The sequence below is a fragment of the Aythya marila genome (genome assembly GCF_965140915.1).
Source record: "Aythya marila genome assembly, chromosome: 1".
Lineage (NCBI taxonomy): Eukaryota > Metazoa > Chordata > Aves > Anseriformes > Anatidae > Aythya > Aythya marila.
The window spans coordinates 173,405,792-173,429,760 of NC_139042.1; the positions used below are offsets into that span (position 1 = coordinate 173,405,792).

The 23,969-nt window shown below is 34.7% G+C and overlaps 1 protein-coding gene across 1 annotated transcript in view; it reads right to left on the bottom strand.

The window, feature by feature from the left end:
* Nucleotides 1-6,443: 6,443 nt before the first annotated feature.
* Nucleotides 6,444-23,969, bottom strand: part of SLC16A7 (solute carrier family 16 member 7) — an 86,632-nt gene continuing 69,106 nt past the window's right edge. Inside the window, exons 3-6 of the mRNA XM_082772448.1 lie at nt 19,322-19,465; nt 16,952-17,764; nt 13,033-14,351; nt 6,444-8,863 (exon numbers count right to left, since the gene is read on the bottom strand). Coding sequence (XP_082628574.1) covers nt 14,080-14,351; nt 16,952-17,764; nt 19,322-19,465 — 1,229 coding nt within the window. The 3' untranslated portion in view covers nt 6,444-8,863; nt 13,033-14,079. The remainder of the gene's footprint in view (nt 8,864-13,032; nt 14,352-16,951; nt 17,765-19,321; nt 19,466-23,969) is intronic.

Below are 23,969 nucleotides of genomic sequence, written 5' to 3' on the forward strand. Positions count from 1 at the left end.
GTGGTTTGCATCTGTTGTTTCCTTGCCTTTGCACTGTTGAAATTAAGGCTTTGGAGAACAGCTTATTTCCTTTTCCTGAGAAGATGCTGTATTGTTATTGTAGAGTCCCAACAGGCAATTCATCTATGACAGTCTCATAGACATATGTAAGTTGGTAAAACTGAAGCAGTAGCAGAATGTGACAACAGAAGACCTCCTCATTCTCTCTTCCTCTCTTATAGCCTTATGAATGAAGAGTCAGACTCTGTTTTGAAGGGCTGTTCATCAATCCATTGCTGCCTGAAAGGACTCCCCACACACACCTTCTTCAAAGTTTCTCACCTTTGTACAGGAAATTTTTGCTTTCAGATGGGTAGAAACAGCTTTAGAGATAAATTTATTTGGTGATGTAGCCAGGCATAAGGACATACAGAGATGAAGTGAAAGATCTCTTAGTATAGTAAGTGATCCGTTTCTTCACCTTTAACATTGCGTAAGTGAAAGGGCTTCTGTTTTTTGTTTGTTTGTTTGTTTGTGTTGTGGTGTTTGTTTTTTTTTTAATTTTTTCTGTTTTAACATAAGTCTCTAAAAGTCTGCCATGAAAATCCCAATTGCTACAATATGCACACGTCACAACCCGTCATGCAGCACCAAAACTGTATTGCTGTGAAATTATTCCTATTCAGCAACTCTTATGTATATTTTCAGGTGGATTGCACTTTGAGACACAGAGGTGGATTGGGAAAGCCTCTGTGAAAGGAAACAGTGAGAGAAGAGCTAACCCAGCTACTATGTTTCATGGTAGATGCTATTGACATGTCACTGGGAAGGGTGAGTCTTACCCCTTCTGACCCTGACTGGGAATTCTGAGATACAATACTTTAATTTGTGAAATGGGGGGAAAGATGTAGTGGGAAAAGAAAACTTTATACCAGCCTTGCAACATTTGATCTTATCTTCAACTGTTGGTAACAAAAAGAAGCTGTGTCTCATCACAGCAGCTTTGAATGTTCAAGGGAATAGGCAGCTGTATGAACATTCCCTTGCTCCACATCCTCTAAGCTATGCAAGGCTGTATAGTGTTATCCAGTCAATACAATTTACGGGCAACCAGCAGATGCGTGTTTTCATAGTAAAAAAAAAAAAAAAAAAAAAAAAAAGGAAAAAGGGGTGACTGTAAGCAAGGTAAGTTATGTTTTCATGCAGACTAGATACTGTTTCTCAGGTACTTGGCTTACATTTTCAGTTTTGTCTCCTATGATAATAAGCTTGACAGAAATAACAAACTGAGCAGAGAAACAGTTGTCTTTAATTTAATATGTGACTGTGAGTGTTCTGAACTATGAAGTTATTCCTAGCTTAGAGGTGTTAGAAAGTGAGTAGCTGTTCTGGTATTCTTTCTTCAAGGATGTTAGCAGCCTCATGCTGAGAACATATTGTCTGCAATTCTGTAGCACGGAAAGTGGTTCTTCAGCTGCTACAAAGGTGACAAAGAAAACAGTATGTGTTTTGAGAACATAAAAATATCAGTAATCACTGATATTACACCTTGAATTCATAGGTCTCTCTCTCTCTCTCGGGCCCCCCTCTCCCCCCCCCCCCCCCCGAGGTCTTTAGACATCATTTCTTGTATGCTTAGAAATGTAGGATAATAGTCCAGAAAATCACTAGTACACTAGGAAACTTCCTAAAATAATCCACTGGACAGATACAAATCAACTTCCAGTTATCTTATATTTTAATCTTCATTTTATTTATTCTGTGGTTCTATTTTAAAGATAAACTTTCTAAATATACAAGTTTTTCCAGAAAGCGTGTATGGACTTTCGAGAGAAATGATATAGGAGTGGAGGAAAGACTCCTGGGTGTGCAAATTCTGATTCTTCTTAAATTCGGTCATTTTTTTCATATTCCTTTCACCCACCCATCATGGGATAGCTAATGATTTTCACAGCCACATGTGATTGGTCAAAAGAATTATTCCCAAATGTATTCTTCCATACAGTGACTGAAAATTTCTTGGCAGAGATGAAATTATCTTAAGGACAGGTTGCGTGAAGTGAAAAAATCTATTCAGAAAGCTTTTTGATTCCTTCCAAGTGAAGAACTTAAGGTCTTTGGCAAAAAAGAGAATTCCCCATATTTAAAAACCTGGTGTTTCTTCTGGTGGAATATATTCATGCACACTGAATTTCATGACTAACAGAGAGAGAACCCTCTCACCACCACCACCACGCCTCAAACTGTTTAACCTATAAACTTTGTGTTTGTCCTTTGAGATGGTTTGGGGCAAATAGAGGAAGAATTTGGACTGTGTTTAAAACACATAACTTTCACTAACATAACTTTCAATGAGCTGAGCCACTGAACTGAGCAACTTGCAGACCTGATGTAAGGCATTGGTTAGTTATTTTGTATTTTTTGTATTGTGGATGCTTAGCTATAAGCTGGAGAAAGTGGGGGGAAAAAAAAGAAAAAAGAAAAAAAAAAAAAAAAGAGAGAGACAAGCGGCAAGCTATTTTCACCTCAGGCTCTCCAGGTAGCTGTCTGATCTGCACTTGGAGGAAAGTGAGAGAAACATTATCATGGAGGCCTCTCAGTGACTTCCTTTGGTAAACAGAAAACTCATTGCTAAGACTGATGACACAGATGTGGGAATAAGTTATTAACTGATATACAAAATGGAGTTGTAAATAGTTCCAAGGTGTTTCATGCTTGTTGATGATGCCCTTCAACACATGCAGAACTTCAAGCAGTCTGCTGGCTGCAAACTTGTGTTAATTTCAAATTCTTGAAGGCTATTAAGCATGTCACACTTTTGAAAGCCTGTGACTATAAACTTCTGTCAAAAGCCCACTTGCAACCCTCTACCAGCTGCACTGAATCTCCAGGTTGCTGCTGCTGCTTTTGTTAAAGCAGAGTTTAGGAATGAGTTTTTAGTATCTTTTCACTTGATCCCTGAATTGAGATCATTTAGTGAGATCATTTAGGCATTTGAGATCATTTAGGCAGTATTTCACATTTTCTTTTTGCATACTTTTTATATACAGATCTAGATCTGAGGATGGGAAGAGAAATATCTAGTTGTGTGAGGTAGTCATTTTCAATCAACTCAAGTTCTGAGTTTGATACAAAAAATCTAGTGTCCATGTAAATACAAAATGTCTGACTGTGAATTTTATTAATATCCAAAAATTAAAACTTTTGTTTGCAGTGTACATCAACCAGGTAAAAGAAAGAGATCATCAATACAATCTATTTTTTTTCATCTTTCAGAAGTGATGCATAGTGTATCTTTCTAAAACAATGCATTTCCTACAATATTACCCAAACACAATTCCATAGGATTTTTCTGGGTCTAGAGTAACAGAAAGTTCTTTCACTGGTGCTGTTTCACTTTGCATAAAATATTCACTGTTGAAAGACTTATAATCCAGGTGCTAGAGTCCATCCATGTGAAATGGAAGAAAAGATTACCAGTCACAGTGGCAGTAAAAATTACGTAGAGCAGAGAACAGCAATTCACTCACTAATCCTCAATTTTTTTTGGAAGAGGGAATCATGAGTACCTTCACAGAATGTACAGGCAGAAGAACTGAATCTGTCTGTATGAATGAATAATATGATCATGAATGAAACCTGTTGTTTCATAAATAGTATCCAAATCTTCCTTTATTTCCATTCAAAAGGTCCAAAAAGTCATTGAGAACATGTGTTTTGTAATTAAGGCAAAGAAACACTTTTTCCGGGAAAAATAAAAAAAAAAGTTCAACCTAAATCATTTTTTTCTCAATTATTCAGTTCAGTGATTGAACTGAATAATTGCACTGCCTAAATGCTACTCATTTATCATTCAGACCAAAATGGAATTGCAGTTATTAATCAAAGTATATTATGATGGTTGGCAAAATGAATCACTGTTCCTCCAAAATAAACTTTTTGTCAGTAAAAAAAGATATATGTATGACACTAAAAATTTTGCCATTTCTTTTGATGCCTAGCTATGGCTTTAGGGTTTAAAAGGACCGTTTCTGAAAATGTTTGTTTTGTGCAAAGTATGAGCACATAAAAGTTAATTATTTCTTTTACTGTTTGGTTTAAACTTATTTTAATAGCCATAAGACCTGACTGGGAGTATGTATTGTTGGTATAGAAGGCACCAAACTTTTCTAGTATCACAGTAAATTGGCAACAGTTTTATACAGAAAATGGACTCCCAGCTATTGCTTGATTTTCTATAATTGAACAATTTACAGGGAGGAAATTATATACATACATATATATATAATTACATTCAGATTAAAAAAGAAAACAAAAAGAAAAAAAGAAATAATAATAAAAAAAAAAAACAGACATTGAAAGAAAGAAACTTCATATATTTTGTAAGAAAACAAAGCCTTGCAAAATACTGATAGATTCTGTTGAATATAAGTCAACAATATGCTGTGGTGGCTGAAAAAAACAACTATATCCTGAAGTGCATCAAGCACGACGCTGCTAGCCAGTCAAGAGAAGGGATTGTCCCACTCAGCTCTAAACTGGTGTGACCTCACCTTGAGTACTGTGTGCAGTTTTGGGAGCCAAAGGACATAAAAAGTGTCCAAATGACACTGTGCAGAACCAGAAGTTGAACTTGATGATCCTCATGGCTCCTCTCGAAGGGAGCCATACCGTACCAAGATGGGGATGCTAATACCACTTGAAAGTATTCAAATTAAAATTGAAAAAATCAAAGCAATAGCATCTTTATTATAATATAAATATATTGCAGTGTATTAGAATGGCTTTTATGAAAGCTGAACAATATGTCCTCCAGTCATGCTTTTTTTTTTTTTTTTTTTTTTTTTTTCCCTTTATGGAGACATTGCCATTCCCAAGAATTTTCTGAGAGATTTTTATCACATATGGTATGACACTTCTTAATTTTCCAAGATGTTGGAAAAACAACAACATTTTTTCTTACAGTTTTTATTTAGGTGTTTGTGCTTTTGTTTCTGTTGCTGCTTCATTTTGTTTAGCTTTGATTTTCTTTTTAAATAAAATCAATGTCTAGCAGCTAAAATGTATCACTTTACTTGATGGGTATTTGTTTCAGCATGGCTAGTGTGGAAAAGTCAGGAGGAGAAGAGTACATGAAAGAGGAAAAACTACTTGGTTACCCTCCAGGTCAATTTACATATTAAAGCTCTAAACAGATGATAAAGAAAAAAAAATACAGACTGAGGTCTCCATCTATCTTGCCACTGAACTATCAAAATACAAAGGCTCAGAAACAAGTACATTTGGTTAAGTGTCTATTGGTCATTGTCTACTAATCAGAAATATATTTTAGTCAAGCACCTGGATTCCTTGAGGCAACATAGGTTCAGCCATAGAAGTGATAGCAACAATGTCTTTGATCAAGCTTAAATATTATATTGACATGGAAAACAAATGGGAAAGAGCAGTATTGGACTACATTCATTCTGCCATTTCTTTTACCACTCTGTATCTTCAATTTTACTTTTAGTCTTTGTTTGGTCTATGTCTCAAAATTGATTATTTATGAATATTACACATATTGAAATATGTAAATATTATAAGAGGCTAGAATCTAAACAAGATCTAAATATAGTTTAGCTGAATCAACATTTCCATATCAAGAGAATTATTGATAACATTATTTTAAAATTTGTTTTGCAGTTATTAGAAATCTAAAAATAAAGGCCATTTGCTTTCATATTATTTATTTATTTATTTATTTTGTATTCAGTAATTCAACTTTCTTTAAAAATTTGGCACATTTGTTTGCTACTAGCTTATTTTTCTTCCGTGTAGAAGGTTCATAAACTGTATGTAAAGGATATTAATCAATATCTCTAATTTTAAATACCCAATCACATTCTATAAATAGACACTAATTTAACTGGGGCAAGCAACCATAACATTAAGCCAATAGACAAATACATAAGACCTTAAACACTTAGAGAGATGAGAAGGAATAGAGTTTTCTATATCCAGCATTTCAAGCCAAATTCCTCTGAATTCAAGGACAAATTCCTCTTCTATATGAAAATGACTGTCAGTGATACATTAATGATATTGCATGTACATGGAATATAGAAAAACATCCCAACCAGACTAGTGGGTGTCCAGACATTTTTTGAGTAATGTACAAGATTCAGTTGTAATTACAGAGGAGGTAGGGACAGCAAAGGGCTGGTAGCATCCTTCCTATACAGGAAAATTTTTAGTTCTGTTTCTGTATGCAAGTGTAAGTGATTTTGAGATCTTAGCTAAATCTGAATAGTGACTCTATGAATATCTGCACATTTTAAAACAGCAACAAAATTACTACTAAAGAATTAAATAATTAAAAAAAAAAAAAAAAAAAAGGTCTTACATCTTCTCAGAAACTTTACATGGAAATTTTATTTTAATTTCTCTCTCTCTTTTTTTTTTTTTTTTTTTTTTTTTTTTTTTAATTCTTATCATACACATTTTTTCCTTGTACTTTTCCATAAATATATATGGACAAACTGGACATTAGACACTAGTACAGGCCTGGAATAAAGGTTTATGAGCAAGAATGCATTTAAGTACAATTTAATGCAGTGCATAAGCATTTTACAGGGTTAATATACATTATGAACAATGAATTTTGTCAGATCAAAAATGCATTTGGCATGTAGAAAGAGAATGTTATGATCCACCCAGATGTCTTTGGAACATAAATAGCACCTCTAGCTAATAAATGATTGTCAAAACAAAACAAAAATAAAAGCCTAGCCAATATATTCAAGTAAAAACCATACAGTATTGCAAAATACAAAAAAGGAAGAAAAAAAATTGTTAGTCAACAACAATGGCTACTGCATGTTGAATTATTGCATAGCAATACCAAGTTCTATTGGTAGACTGTAGACACGGTGAACTTTCCAGGTAAGTGGTAAGCGGAAAATACACCTATGTCACACTTAAGGAAGGGTATTCATTTAAGTGCTTTATGTACCACTCTGAAAATTTTCTCAAAAAAAGCCTTAAGGTAGAATGTTTTAAGAGTCAGAGACAAATGTAGACATTTCACTGACTTGCCTATTTGCAGACAAAATAAAAACAAAATGTGGAAAAGATACAAAAAATTGTCATTTTTTTATAGCCTCGTGTTCTGGAGAGTTTCCCATAATAATTTTATGGGAGTATTGTTTGCAGGGCCTTCAGTATCCTCATTTTCCATAGTTTTTACAAGAGTATCATGTCCATCAATTTTTCATATGATCTTGTCCTACATACTATAGTAGAAGAAAAATCAGTCTATATTTTACAGTCTATTCAGAGATCAAGTAGATAATACTTCCACAGCAAAACCAACCAACCAACCTCTCTACAATGGAGGATTTCTGCTGTCTAACAACAATGATAATTCTCGATTATTTTAAGCCAGGTGAATCATTATTGAAATATCAGTGTTATGGAATATTTCAGTTTTCTGAATGAATTTCTAATATAAATGAAACCACCAGAAACTGAGAAATAATAAAATATACTCTTGTAGAAAACATTTAAAATTTTCTGTCATTTGCTGCAGTCTTTTATCTGTTTACAAATACATTTATCAGGCACAGTATGCAACGTACTCTAAAACATTATATATATTTTATATATACACAAATATATATAATATATATAAATTAGAGTTGTATATATAGGGGAATACATATATACACACATACACATGTGTGTGTCTATATTCCCATATATATTTATTAATATGTACATTCCAAAAGACACAAACTACTTGCTCTGGAAAGAAGAATGGGGGGCAAAAAAAGGGAAGAAAAAAAAAAAACAAAAACAACAACTGTTGAAGGAAGGCTTGATTGGAAGGAAATAGATAATTTCCTTAGGGGCTGAACAGATTAGATCCGATATATATTCAAATATATCCCCTATATTTATAATCTACATTCAGAATGTTTTTTGTTTTGTTTTTGTTTATTTACAGACTATTAAAACAATACATATTGTGCGTTAACTTAGGGACTGAGTCATTAGGAATATTATGCAGGGATAGCTAAATTTGCCAGTTGCAACAAATCTTGCATTTGCTGTTTTATATCTGACATTCCTGAGATTTGATATGGAGAAAATAAGGCTGAAGCCTCCACTGAAGCCAGATCATTTCCCATGTTTCATAAAGTTCTTTCACTTTGATAGTTTGTTTATATTGGCTTCAGTGGACTCTGTACTAGGTCCTAGAAGGCAAGAATGGTTTGCAGACTAAAAAGAGTATCTTTGAAGAAACAATCATCTCTGGTTTTGTAAAGATGATATGAACAACAATCATTTTTCCTTGGCCCCAGTGCAATATTTTGTGATCATCTTCCCCAACTACCCCACAAAGGGAAAGAAAGTTAAAATTCTGTATGAATTCCAAATCAAATAATTTTATTTATTTATTTTTAGGGGTGACGAAGAATGTGAAATATTCTGTAATACTTTTTAGAAATGTGTGCAGGTATTAATCATGTAATGTTTCCATTTAGTTGATTCCATTAATTCAGAAACTGGGGAAAAAGAAAAAAAAAAGGCAACATCATCTCACAGAAAGGGCTTTGGATACTTAAATGATACTTTTTACACTTCATTTTTTTTTCTTTTAATGACACTTTTTACACCAGTTCCGTACTGTAAAAACTATACCAGTATGGCTTAAGTCTTCATACTTACTAAAACCTATTCCAATTGATTTAAAGAATTTGGTCATTTGGTTAACGCACTGCCTTAGAATATAATAGAATATAACTGTAAGCCAAAAATATTGGGGAGACTTTATAATATTCTGTATGTTTTACCACTATGCTTTTGTTAGCTGTATTCTTCCAGGGTCATGCAAGTCGCCAAACTGTAATTGAGAGGTAGATGACAGAGAAAAAAATGATTGCAAAATAATAACATGCAATTTATGTTGAAATTATATAGCAATACTTCTGCAAATTGTGATTTAAAAGGTGTCTATACATGCAAATGCTTTTAAAGTATATATGCACAAATATCAGAAAAGTACCCACTCCCCCAAAAAATCCAGAGAGCCTTGTTAAAATTGATGTCATCTCTGATAACAATAAGTATTTTTAAAAATTCCCTTTATATTCCTCAGTGTGAATAGAAAAATAGTAATCTATAGAGAAACTAACAAAAATTGCCATTTTTTAGGCAAAATTGTCAGTATCAATTACAGGAAGTTCATCTAAAAAAAAAAAAAAAAAAGTAATTTGCTTTGTTTAATGAAATCCTGATGGCAGCACCCAATTTAGCTATGTTGTATCTGTAGCTTCCAAATATCTGAATAATACCACCCCACAACCACACAGACTTGAAAGCAGCAAGTGAAAAACATTACTTAGGCAATTGAGGAAAGACAATGAAAAGAAAGCATTTAACAGAAGTCACTACATGCCAGGTACAAGATCTTTGTGTCACATCAGAATGGAAAATTGGGGGTGGGCAGAACCTTCAAGAGCAATGAGAGTGGAAATGAAATTATAAAAATTGCAATTAGGTATGCATTTCTAATGGGAAATAAAATCAGTATGATTTCTACATGGGTAAAACTAAGTAAGATTAATCCTACTTCTTAAGTGAGTATAAGATGCATTGTTGCTTCATGGAATCTTTATGAGCAGTTGTACAAAAGTTGTACATTTGAAACTCCTCATTTGCCAGCACAGGTTGTGACTCTACAGAGTTCTCTGGGAGAAGTTTCAAACAATTATATACACACTGTCAAGTTTTTGTTTTGTTTTGTTTTTTGTTGCTTTTTTTTTTTTTTAAGTACATTGGATGCTGGCATGAAAAAAAATAAAATTAAATTAATGTGAATTTTAATTCATGAAGTTAGTGAAATTGCTGTCATCAACTTCAGCACCAAGTAACATTGAATTTATTCTCATAAGAAGAAAGTAAATAAAAACAAACAAACAAAAAAATCTATTTGAAGATAACTTTTTCCAAAGCAGTTCACAAATCACACTCCTGAAATAAAAGCATTGCAGTCTAACTACTTATGCTACAACATTTCTTATAAAAAAAATACTTTTGTGAACTTGAGGGAGATACAGAACTGGCAACAATTGCAAGCACAGTTGAATGGTGAGAAGTGGCAAGGGTGAACGTTTGTTCTTGAACAAGTACTGAGAATTATTGGTGAAAAGTCTTTCTCTGGAGTTGGAAAGGGCAATGCAGAAGAACCCTCCAGCTACTAGAGAAGTATGCTCCCCCCAAAAAATAAAGAGATAAAAGTACCTGGATATGTACTCTGAAGTATTTGAAATTTAACCTTGATGTTAAAAAGGAAAAATATGATTGATGTAGGTTCAACCTCCTTTCCTACAAATTTTAAGATTTTGGCATTACTTGATTGATCAGATAAAATTAAGATGATAATTTAACTCAGTGACACTATGGCAGAGGTTTGAAGAGGCTGAAGTATAAAGGAGGTTAAGACCAACTCAGGATTTGCTTGCATTGACTGACAGACTACTGACTCTGTACTGCCTAACATGCATGTGGTACATCTTCAAATTTGAGAGCACATTTCTTGATTGTAGGGCAGAGGCATCTCTTAATCTAGACCCTGCAGTGGTGCACACTGGAGGCTGAGGTAACTAGGAGGGTTTAGAGAGACAGCGTATACCCAGGTCTCATTCTGAAAGCAGAATTATAAAGAAATGATATGCAGTAAAAATTAGTGCTAGTACGAATGATATTCAGCGGGTTGTAAGCAAGTTATACTCATTTTGAGACTGCTGCTTAATATAGAATTGATGCAAGGCTATTTGTTATTACTTTTAGAAATAAGACCTACATATTCAAAGCAATTGCCTCTTTATAAGCTGTTACTTGGAAGACATAGTTTTTTAATTCCAGGCAGTTTTTGCATAGATATGGTTCCAATCTTCTTCATCCCACTACGGATTCAGAATTCCATAATACTCATAGAATCATAGAATGGCTCGGGTTGGAAGAGACTTCAAATATCATGTAATTCCAACCCCCTGCCATAGGCAGGGATGCCCCCACTAGATCAGGTTGCTCAGGGCCTCTGTATCAAGTGTATTCTGATTTTTTGTTTTGTTGCCAGTTTTAAGAGGAAACATAATGAAAGAGGTGTAAAGAAATGTTTCGCTTGAGTCAGTTCACGTTTTATATTGTTTCAGTTACTTGCTACATCATTTTACCTTATTGTATGATTAAAAATTGTACATTGGTGAGTGGTGGTGAAGCAGCTCTTTCATTCCTAACATAATTTACTGGTAATAAAAGAGCAAGAGCTCTGCAGAGGGTTGTGTTTATATAAATTTTGATTTCCTTTGAGACAGGAACATCATTTTTGTTACTCATGGTCAGGTGTGTCTATGGCTCAAAGAAGCTTGTTTTTCCCTTATTTCCTATGCCATGTGTATTCTGCAATCCTGCACAGAACAGATTAGATGCCTGCATGTTTCCTAAGAGCCTTTTTGCCCTTTTTTATCATCTTTCTTCTGAGTCTCTTATTTACCCAACAGCATCTTTTAACAGGCTTAAATCAAAAGATGATGCTGTCTTCTACCCTGTATTTTTTTATTTTTATTTTTTGTATTTTTTTTTTCCCAAAGAGATAATGAGCACCTCAGTTATTTTGGCTCATTCAAGTACTCAAGAAAGGCTTCAAATCCTTTCAAATAATCTCTGCCTTTCTACCACTTGCTGTCAAGAATAGAAAGAACAGAGTAATGTTCCTGATGACTACTCTTTAGCTGAAGTTTCGGTTCATCTTTTGCAATCCAACCTTTATAGCTGATATTCCTAACTCTATGAAAGCTTAGTGCTTATGAAACTCTTCCTCTCTTTCTGATTCTGGGCATGTAGGGCCTTCACAGACTGGATCCTAGAATTCACCCATTATGCCCATATAGCCAAAACGAGAGAAATGCTTTTACCTCATGGGGTGTTGGCAGGACTACATCCTGGAAAGAGGTGTTTATTTGTTCTCTGGAACTGAGGGTTGGCAAAGGAACTGGAATTTTACTGAGATTAAATCATTTTCCTTTACACAGTTCATTGCTCAAATCCGAACATGTAACCCTTATTTTCTCCCAAAACTCTGAAATGCAACTATTTTCTTGTTAGTGTACCTACAGAACACATAGGAGGTGTTTAATTTTCCTGCACATAATTAGGTAAAAAGAAGACATTTATTTCTGTACCATGTTGCCAGTAGATTCATGATGTCTCTTCCCCAAAACTGCTGAGATAATGAAAAAGATCAGCACTACTGTGGAAAATCATAGTGGAATATCATGATGATAACCCTGCAAAACAGAGGCAAGCACTATCAATATTTTTTGGAAAAAAAAAAAAAAAAAAAAAAAAAAAAAGAAAGGAATTAAAGGAATTAAGATAATTGTATTGAACACTATTCTTAAGAAACTGCTTTCTCAAAAGCAGTAACATCTGCTAGTTTTTACTATTGTTCTTCTTTTGTTATTGGCACTTCAAAGTGTGTTTAAAACATCTGTTAGTCCAACATATTTGCAACTTTTTGATATTTAAAAGAGGGCTAAAATGAATGATACTATTTTTTCCTAAACTGAATGTACGTGTATCCTGCATAAACAGTGCATGTTTTAGGAATCAGACCCTTAATTTTCACAACATCCAAAGTATTTATATACAACACTCCAAAACAAATATCACCCTTCCTCACCTATAAATAGAATAAAAGTACTTTAATTTAATACCTGCAGAAGATTGCAATGCTAAATCATTTTTGTAAAGTAAAATTTTAGGCTTTGTTTTCCTTTACATAAAGGATGAGGAAAAATTGTGTACGTTTTAATTGGTGTAAGTGAATGTGTGAAACCATAGACACAAGATCAAATACCCTGCACAAAAAAATGGTATGTCGATACAAAGCTCCCAGAGTGGCACTGTCAATGTGCCTTGCAGCATTTTTGTTTAAATCAGCAATATGAAAAAGAAGTAGCTTTTTACTAAATGCATAGGAAAAGGAGATAACTAGCATGAAGTTACCTGTCTGCAAGGATCAGGATCAGTTAGACCTTTTATCTCCTCTTAGGAGACCATCAACTGATGACTTGCCAATAAAGCCAAGCAGTTACACTGATGCCACTGCCATGAAACTGGTTCAGGCCACAAAAGACAAGGGTGGCCTGGATCCTTTTAACATCAGCAGGTTAAATCTAGTCAGCAGGGTTAATCTAGTCCCTGTAGAAAGAAGGCTTCACAGTCTGGTCCAGTTCCTTCAACCATACAGGAATACGCAACTGAACAAACTAATTGATGCTCCTGTTAGCAATGTAAATCCTGGTTCAAAATTGTTTCATTTAGGTTAGTTCAAATTAGTGAGCTGTGTTCAAATATATTTGTTGAAGTACAACATAGCCACCTATCACAGGAGGAAATAACCTCCAGAATATATTCTAATTCAGCTGTTTATTGCATTTTAGAGATGGTGCCCAACAGTTGTTTGTCTTCCAACCTTAACTTTTACATCCATATTATAATTCTTTATACAGGTGTAATGTATATTTTGATCATACATTTGTATATTTTGAGCATACAAATGAGAAAAAAACGTTTCCATTGTGCTTCACTCAGGTACTCTTGTTTCCTTTCAAACAGACCTTTGAGCTTACATTGTTTTTTGACGTAAGTGGTAAGTACAGTTTGGCCAGATTTTTTTTGCAGACATTAACAATAAGGGTGAACAAAAAGCATCCTCCCATATAAGAGTAAGAGATACTTTTGTATTAGATGTACTTTTGAAACAAAACTGTCACTGGAAGTCTTACGTGTGGTTTACCTGACTCTTGATTGTCCAGAGTCATAGTTTGGATGGGCTCATTGCATGGAGTCACTACCTCTGTAACCTCAATTTTGTATCTCTGAAATAAATAATCTGTAGATAGTAATTTAACTTGGAGTCTTGCCATGGGGCAAAAATCTGTTCCCATCCAATATAGTGACTGATCATTATTACCAGAAAACCTGTCCTGTGTGTTGAAGGCATATTTCTAATGGAAGTCATAAATGTTGCCTTCTGAGATACATTGCAGATTAAATATTGGTTTCTCTTTCTGAAGGATCTTCAAGAGCTTTGTCTGCTCTGCTGGCAGCATCTTCGTTCTCATTGTTTGTTAATGGTTCTGCCTCCTTCGAGTCAGCGTTCTTCTCGGCTTTCTGCTTTTCATCTTCTAACTTCTTCTCTTTTGCCAAAAGCCTATAGTTAATGGCATTACCAATGAACAACCAGATGCTGGCCACAATCACAATCACTCCACAGACAAAATACATGTATCGATATTCACCAGTAACATCCACTAACCAGCCTAGAATAGAAAAACAAGAGGAGAGATGCATTTTTAGAATAGAATACTCAATACAATACAAATATTTCCTCAGGAAAATATTTATATATGGCCTGGTTTTGAAGTTGGAGCAGAAAAGCTTTTTCAATTCTATATTCAAATTCTATAAAATACAGAGTGGACCTCTAACAAAACCTGTATTAACCAAACTACCAATTGTCACTGGAATCAAACACAACAATAAAATATTGAAGAATGAAATGAGTAAAGCTTAATGAATAATGATAGACATTTCCATTTTTTTTCATTTTCATTTTTTCATTGTCTTATTATTTTATTCACCTCCTAATTTTGTTTCCTATTGTTTTGGAGTGACTGTCTGACACTCATAGAAGCTGCATAAAGACAATAGGATGAGGAGGAATGTGCCTTCTTAGGCTGCTGTCACTGTGCATCAAGTGCTTGCTTTTCATTTTTATTTTCCAGTGAGTGGTGAAAGAGATAGAAAGGCTTGTCCCTTCAGCCATCACCTTCAGCTGCTGAGTTTAGATGAAGCCTGTACCTTAAAATTATATTCACAACTCTCAGATTAGTTTGGTCACAACAACGAAAATAAAATCTAAGTGTGGTTCCACTTTATTAGCCATTCTTTCTGATTTTTTCAACTCCCTAATCAACATCTGTACATACCCAAGTAGTTAGCTCTGAACTCAGCTACACTAGCACTGAAATTCAAAAGATAACCTGCCCATTACAATGTATCTATTTAGATGCTTTTACTGGGTTGCAGCCATAATGCCGTAATTCACCTGAGACACACTTACAAGCCGTCAAACTATTTTAGTCTTTTCTCTATTTCACAAACCTAGTATTAGGAAACACTCAAGTAGCACTGCAAGTGTATAATTCACCTATTAGTGTAAATAGTACTATTTACCAGTTTTTATCTCTAAGTAGTCTTGCATAACATTAAAAATGAGATTCTGCATTAACATTACTTCAGCATAATATTTGAAAGGATATGAACTAGTCAAAACTGGAATTTAGCTTTTCCCCATTGTCTCTATTTAACAAAAGGAATCAATTACTCATACAGTTATAGCACAAATGCATGCCTTTCAAATTGTCTGCAAACCTAATATATTGAAAAATACTCATATATGCTATTGCAGCATTAATATTAGATTTATATCCTTAGAGTTAATTTTAATATCAATTTCACAGCTGGAATGAAAAGGCTGGACTCTGTAACTCACGGGCTCACTCCCCCCACTAGGTGGCATAGGCAGAGTCTGTGTGAGAAGAATGCATTTCTTCTGCCATTACCAAAATGAACTCATATGTTAAAAGACGAGGAAAATATGGAATATCTTGTGGACTATTTAACATTTACTTTTACACATATAATTGTATTGAAGTAAGTGGAATAGTTTTGGCTTATTTAAAATTTCACTCAAGAATGCTCTTTTCTTACAGATACTGACAATAATCCTTAAAATATGTGGACGTGTGTAATGGCCTTTAGGCACATATGGTCTTGCTGACTTTTCTGGCACTGCTTTGTGTGTAGTGCATATTCACAGGACTGGGAATCTCAGTATCTTTGTATTTTTTATTGTTAGGCTTACACTGCAACACATGCACACACATATTTAACCTATACTTTTTAGCAAGATTTGAGCATCTATGTCTTTAGTCTCTTACATGCTAAGAAACATAATGATTATAAAACTCACTAACAGCATTATTAAATACTTACCAAAAAAAAACAAAATGGAAAAGATAAAATAATCTAAGAGAAGATGCTTTTCATCATTTTTGGTGCCAGAAGCCCCAAAATTAAAAATAGCTATACACCAAGCTATACACCTAAGTTCCTTTTGAGATCTCCTTACTTGCAGTGAAAAGAGAAGTCAGTAATATTAAGAACTTCCAATCCAGGCAGGATGATTGAATTATCTTAAACATATCTACTGGCTATAGAAACAAGCTGGACTACAGGCTGATCGTTGGAGGTATGGTGTGAAGTCCATGCCAGAGCACAACGCTCCACAGCACAGCACTTGGAACCCTGCCTGGGCTGCCCTGTCCTTTCCAGCACCTCTCTACTGGTCTCTTCTGTTTAGATACACAAATCCTCTTCATTCAGACAAATTAAAGTTGCTACTTTAAATGTAAGCATGTGCTTCTCTAGCTGTAATGAGGTTGGAGGTTTACTGAGATCTTCATAAAAACTGAGCAGTGGATTTGATCAGTTCAGGAGAGTAAGAATTGTGCTGCTGAAAAACAAAGTGGAATTGACTACATGTAAATTAAGACCACAAAGATAGCACTAAGTGCTATCAGGAAAGCATACATATATCACCTGGACTTATAGGTCAGTCGAGATATGCTCTTAATCTATCTATTGCATATACATGCAATACACCTTTAGATTTTCATGTGGGTCTGAAATTGTAAAGTGCAAAGTTAATAGATATAGTGCAGTGTTCCTATAGTTCATTCCTATTCACAGAGAAAGTGTTACATAATATTAGGTATAAGTTTTATATTAATTCAATACTATACTGCAAATTTCATGCTGTCATGTCTGGAAAACAAATAATAAAAGAAATTCTTACCTCCTAGAGGAGGGCCTATGAGCACAGGGCAGCATTCCACAATGGTAACCAGTCCAACCGCACTGGAAAATCTGGCAGCCCCAACGAGGTCCATCAGTGTCTCAAAGAGAACACTGCTAACCATTCCAAATGCAAACCCAAAAAATACAGCATATATCACCAAGCCAGTGTAGTTTGTTGCCAGAGGACACAAGATATGACAAACGCCATTGTAGAAGACAGCAAAACTAAAAAAGTACTGGATCTTTGGCCGGATAAATTTGGAGTTTGCTACAAGTCCCATTGAAGGCCTAGCAAACATGTCTACAAAGGCTAAAATAGATAGTAAAAAAGCAGCAGAATATTCATCAATTCCCTTGTGCTTGGCATAAGGAGCCAAGAATACTATTGGAGCAAAGAAACCAATAAACATAATGACATTTCCTGACAAATAGATCAGAAACCCTCTGTGTTTGAATAGGGATAAATCTAGGTATTTATTGATAGTTTGCCAAAAAGACTTCTTGTTGTTTTTGTGCAGGGTAGAATCTCCTGTGCCTTTTTCAACATCTTTTTTCACAGGAGGAATTGGTTTTGGTCCAACAGGTCTCATAAGTGACCCAGCCACACAGCAGTTCAAAAGAAGTCCTCCCAGAATGAGAAAGCTTCCTTTCCAGCCAAATGCATTAAAGAGGAATTGATTGAGAGGTGCCAATGTGCTCAAAAACACTGGACTTCCAGCCATGGCCAGTCCATTAGCAATGGGACGCTTTTTATAGAAATACTTGCCGATCATGGTCAAGGCAGGTTGTAAGTTGAATGCCAAACCCAGACCTAAACAACACATAAAACAAAGTATTATTGCATTTCATGCACTAAACAAAACATATCATACATTTACCAAGCTATTTTTAAAATGACCAGTATCTAATCTAGTGATTTTCAGTGAAGATTAAAACCAACTAGCATAAAAGAATGAAAAATACAACTTCTTCATGGCTTTCCGTGTGTGTAAATGCCAAGACTATGTCACAGTGATATTCTGTCATTTCTCCCTGTAGCATTGCAATAAAAGCCCAAATTTCTTGCTGTGTTTCAGCAATGATAGAGACAGTGGAATGACAGAGGAATGATGGTGTCAGTGCCATGACTCTCTGTTTTTTATTTACTAAGCTATAATACAATTCTCTCTTGGCTCATTTCACAAAAGTTATTAGATGTCATCTCAGCTACAATGAAAGCAGGGTGAATTTAAGTGCATTAATCTCCTCACTTTATATTTCCCAGCCTATTTAAGATTGAACTTGTGTATAAAAGTGGAATTTAAAATGGCTAATTCTTTTGAAACACGTTCAGCTCTACTTCCTCAGGTACTGAAGTCCCCACTAAAGGAGGAAGAGTTGTGGAAGAGGGCGACAAGTATGGGAGCTGACCACACATCCACATCAGCCAAGTGCATGAGCTGCACCTCCAGGCCTTCTCTCCACATTAAGACATCTAGGCAATAAAGGCTAAGTAGCTATGAATCTTCGTGATGGCACAGGAAATAAGTTTTCTTCTCTGACAGACACATTACTGGCCCCAGACTTTACTGTTTAACTGGGAACAAGTTTAAAATGTAGTAAATTAGAACTTAAAAAAAAAAATTACGGAGGAATCCTTTAGACCCAGTGTAGAGAAAGGTAAGCTGCAACACAATAATAAGTATTATTCATTCATTACATGCCAATATTTCACCTCTAATCTCATTTGCCTTCCTTATTCTGAGGAGATAGTTCTTTTAAGGTACTTCTGGTAAAGAGGTTATTTAATTTACTGGCTTTATGACTACTTTAGTTCATTGCCTTTGGCAATATCCATATCTTTAATGACATTTGAATAATTTTATTTGGGGTTTGACATGGATTTTAAACAGAAAGCCATTGAGCTGAAAGTTGTCATGTTTTCTATGGGAGTTTATGTATGTATAAACCTACAGAAAGCTGGGAGTGGGTTTTGCATTTTCACTAGAATTCTGCTAGCCTCTGCCACCCCATTTGACATTTAATGTGATTGAAAGCTAAAACAATGAATGTGAAATTCCACACAAATTACTGTAATAAGTGCTGTCACAAGCCAATCAATTTTTATACTATAATTACAGTGAAGCATGAAACAGTACATACATACAGCATTTATTGAATAAAATCATCAGTTATTCCTGGAATATCCTATGAAATAATTTAACATTACACCAGCTAATTTAAAAAATTAGGCAGTTCAGCTAGCTAAAATGAATTGATCTTGCTACCTTCTTGTATTGCATTTGTAGAATGCCTTGCACAGTGGGTTCTTGCTCAGTAAGGTAAAACAGCATTAGAAAAAATAAAATATTTTAAGGAACACTCTTACCTCCAACAACCCCAATACATAGATAAAGCTCCAAGACGCTATTGCAGAAAGAGGAAGCAATCATGCCAAATGAACACAGGATACCCCCTGCTATCATAACTGGCCGGCTACCATACTTATTGACCAAAATGCTGCTTATGGGACCTGTTGGTAGAAAGAAAAAACATTAGCAGGTAACAAGTAACTCCATCATACATGCCATTTTCTTCAGGATATGTTGGAATGTCTTACTATTCCATCCTAGAAAATGTTTAGCTGTTTCTGTACCAATTTGTTGAACAAAAACTGTTTGTGGCCACGTGAGCCTGGATGTGGATACATATACTGCCTCCATGACAATATAACTATTGATTAGTCATGGAGATGGATCAAAAGATTAAAGACATCAGACAAGTGAGAGGGATCGTTACAGTTCACAGGGAATCAATGCTGAGATCAGTCAATGGAAGTTTTGAAAGTGCAAGGACTGAAGAATTTCACATACGAGACAGATATCGAAACTCCAGTTAACAGAGCAGAGGGAAGCTCCAGGCAAGCAAAGTAACAGATCTTCTTGATCCTGTAGCATGTCTTGGATACCTACTTAAAACTACACAGAGACATAGAAACACCATCAAATGAGAATGTAAATCTCTGGCCCCTGAGTCTCATTTCCCTTACCTGACCCAGAGAGGAGCATTAAGGGGCAGTAAAATGACTATAGGCTGTCTAAGAAAATCTAAGATGTGGTTTAGCAAAAAGACCTATAAACTTTAAAAATATTGCTACAAGCCTGTTTTTCAGTTTCAACTGCAGTTCAGTTTATAGTGTAATTATGTCCACACTAAACAAACAGCTAGTGTCCAATTTAGCATGACATGCATTATATGTTTTTTAAATGACCGTGACTAGAATAGATGGCATGCTACATATCAAGATTAAGAGGTTGTCAAAGCTCTTTAGGAAAACCTGCACACCATCTGATTGCACTATATTTGGCCCAAACCATTATGAATAGTCTTGTTTTTGCAATAACTAAACTTATTTGATTCAAAAATAAAAATACCCATAATAAAAAGTAATACATTTCAAACTGTAGCTGGCATAAAGTGGAGAGCCAAGCACTGAACCTGATTTCACTGCAAAACAGTTTTAAATCTCTCTGTATAGATATATTACTATTTAGGAATAAATGCCAGTGTTTCCATGATGCAAAGAAGCCAAATTCCAACAAATTTAAGAATGTGCGCTTCATAGGTACACTGTCATTTTAGACTCCATTGCTTGAATTGCTTTAAATATATTAAATTACTATTGTGAACATACCAAAAATGTTAATTACTGTATCTACAGCAGAAGTCTTAGGCATACTCCAGATGATCAAAATTTAGCTTTCTTCCTTAAGGAAACAAGCTTCTACCATAGTGTTGCCCTTTGCCTGTCCCCCTTTTGTGAATCCTGAAGTCAGTTTGAAATTACATGTATCTTGACTGACAAACTTTTCAGCTTGACTGACTGAACATTTAAAGTTCTAATTTACTACAAAATTTCAGTGATATTTAGATCTTACAGTCTGTGTATTCATTCAATAGTATAGGTCTCAAGGAGCCCGGGATCCCAGGGAAGCCTCTGTTAATAAAAGGGCAGCACAGACACTGGGAAATGTGCTCAGCTCTGCCCGAGTAAAAGCACGGTACATAAAAGCACTTTATCTTCTTGCCCTGGCAGCTGGGCAAGGCTGATAGGTGGGAGCATGGATGATAAACGGGATGGCTATTGTACTGGGAAGGTAAAAGATACTCAAAGTGAGGGTGTTAGGGCTCATCTTGAAGACATATAAAACAAGAGAGCAGGCTCTGTTAGCTCTGCTGCTCACTGAATTCTAGGTTAAGCATAACCATGTATTGAAACCAACAAACAGAATCCCACAGCACAGAATGACCCACCAAATATATAATAGCCTAGAGATTTAATAAAAGACTTTAAATCACATAAGAAGCACTAAAACATTTAGCTGACATGACACCTTATAGAGATACCCAACACTTTTTTTTTCTACTTGAAGAACTACTACTTTCATTTCTACTAAGAACTGTAGTGAAGTGGGGTTTCTCCCTGGAAGGCGTATGCAGAAGGCAGTGAATGATGAAGGACTGACAACGTATGTTCAGAGTACTTCCTAAAAGCACCATTCTTACCTCTCTTGTCTTAATAAGCTTGTGCACTTACAACTACACATAAGGATAATTTTGATCATTAGTTTTTCAGTAAACATTTGTATGGACAATTGGTAGTTTGGCCCATGTTTGAATTAGATAGAAAGCCCTTTTAAAATACATGAGTGGTATAAATATTTTCTCTGGGTCAATAAAAAATAATAAAAAAACATTTTTAATTCAACTCTGTTTAACTAAAAGCAAAATGTTTCATCCCAATATCAATGATATTCAATATTACTTCAATATTATAGAAAAAAAAAGAATTTTAATGTAATTTCCTGACAGAAAAAGTTGAATTGTTCTCATTGCTAAACACAGTAACAGTATTTCACTTCAAACATTCCAAATTAATTAATTTTTATTATTTTCAAGATCCTTTTTTTATGATGAGATGGAAGTACTTCTAAAATTGAACTGAGTACATGAACAATTTTTAGTATTTGTTAATATTTTGACCTCCCCTCAAATCACTGCAGTATTAAATGTTGCCTTTCTGTACTCATAATTAAAATATTCCTTACCTCATCCTTAGGGGAAAAAAAAAATCTACAAAAGAGGCATGACACTAGGAATATTTGGCTATACTATTTACAAATTTATTCACCATAGGCAGCACATTGAATTGTACCTTTATGTACCTTTAATTGTACCTTTATTGTAAATTTATACTTAAGAAATTATCCAGATATCAAAAGACCTGTTTCTTTTCTCGTTAAACAAAGACAGTATGAATAACCAGGATAGGTATGAGACCATATGAAAAAAAGATTAGGCAAATCCACACATAGTAGACAATCAACTGTTGGAAAGAGAAGAATGGTAATAAAAAAGATTGTTGTATAACATTGCTAAATTGCAAACTTATTTTCAGTAAAACTATTGATCAAAAAGAAAGCATTGCACAGCACTGATAAAGTTTTCCAAATATAACCAAGGACAAAAATAAACTCTGCTGTAGTATCTACCACAAAATAATACCAACTGTAGTATCCATTTCTTTATTACTGTTCCATCAATCCTTCCTTCCTTCTATAAGCCAGGAAAATGAGTCAGACTCTTGTTTGTTTAGGGGGTAGGGAGGATATTTGCTTTTGGATTTTTTTATTTAAGGGGTGGAGGGTATCCAGAAATGGTGATTTTCATAGCAGAGAATTCTTTCAGGGAGATAGTTTAGAAATGGTTTAGGAACAAGAAAACTGCATCTCTGTGGATCGCAACTGTGGCAGCTGGGCCAGGACTGTAAGTTACAGCTTTTAAGATGACATGCATGCAACATCAGCCTCACTTACAAGATCTGTTAGCTACAGGTCAAATATAGATGTATTAATTCAGGTTGGTGGATGAATTCAGGATGAAGACACCAGAGGAAAGACAAAGCTGCCTCATGTGTCTGAGCTCTGCACTTCCAAATGACCTAAATCTGGACTGTATTATAAATTGAAAATTATTTTAAACATTAGACTCTCTTTGAGATATTCTCTTCAAGTTAATGATGTGTATTTACTATAACAGCTCAATCTATATTTCTATTTTTTGCATATTCTGGTCATTGGCTTAAAATTTTTGTATTTGGGAAATATTGTTTTATAAGCCATTATATTAGTTTAAGCTAACTCCATAAGTTATCTAGAAACCCTTGCAACCTGATGAGTAGGTTAAATATTTTCTTGTGACAACTGTGTACATACTTGGTTTTGAGTCTCATAAAATCATGCATATTCATTATCAAATGTATATCAATCTACATAAATTCCAGATGTTCACCTGTCATCATGTGTTTTATAGCTATACACAAATTTCACTTCACATTTAACAGCTTGTGCAATTACTTAAGCAATGCTCACATGCAGCAGTTGCCTTGGTTGTTGTTTTGTTTGTTTGTTTGTTTTGAGAAGCATCATTAAGCTATTTAAATAATGTATTACTGGCAAAATCATGCTATACATTAACACATGTTAATGCACTAAAGGACTACTGGATCTGTGACTCTACTTTCCTGAAGCCTGAAGTAACTACCTAACAGATGTTAAACTCACAAGAATATTTACTCTGATCTCTCCCTTAGCACCTACAAAACACTGGCCACATAAGACTGTGTACTCCCTAAACTAAACTTAAGGCCATTATCATAATATGCTAACGGTCCCCTGGTTGTATTTTTGTTTTACATCTATCTGTTTGAAGTAATGACCAGACCCTAAGAAGGAGTTAGATAGCAACCATAACTGTGCCACTGAAGAAGAGACTCAGGAACAAACACCTTAGAAGAGGATGAAAAAACAAAACAAAACAAAACAAAAACAAACAAACAAACAAACAAAAAAAATGGAAGCTTTTCATGTTCATCATATGTCAAGGGAAAGATGGCAAAAGCTATTTCAGCTATGTGGGCAGAAATTGACTTATGCATTTGGGAACTGTTTATTATGAGTTGCTTATACATCGAAAGT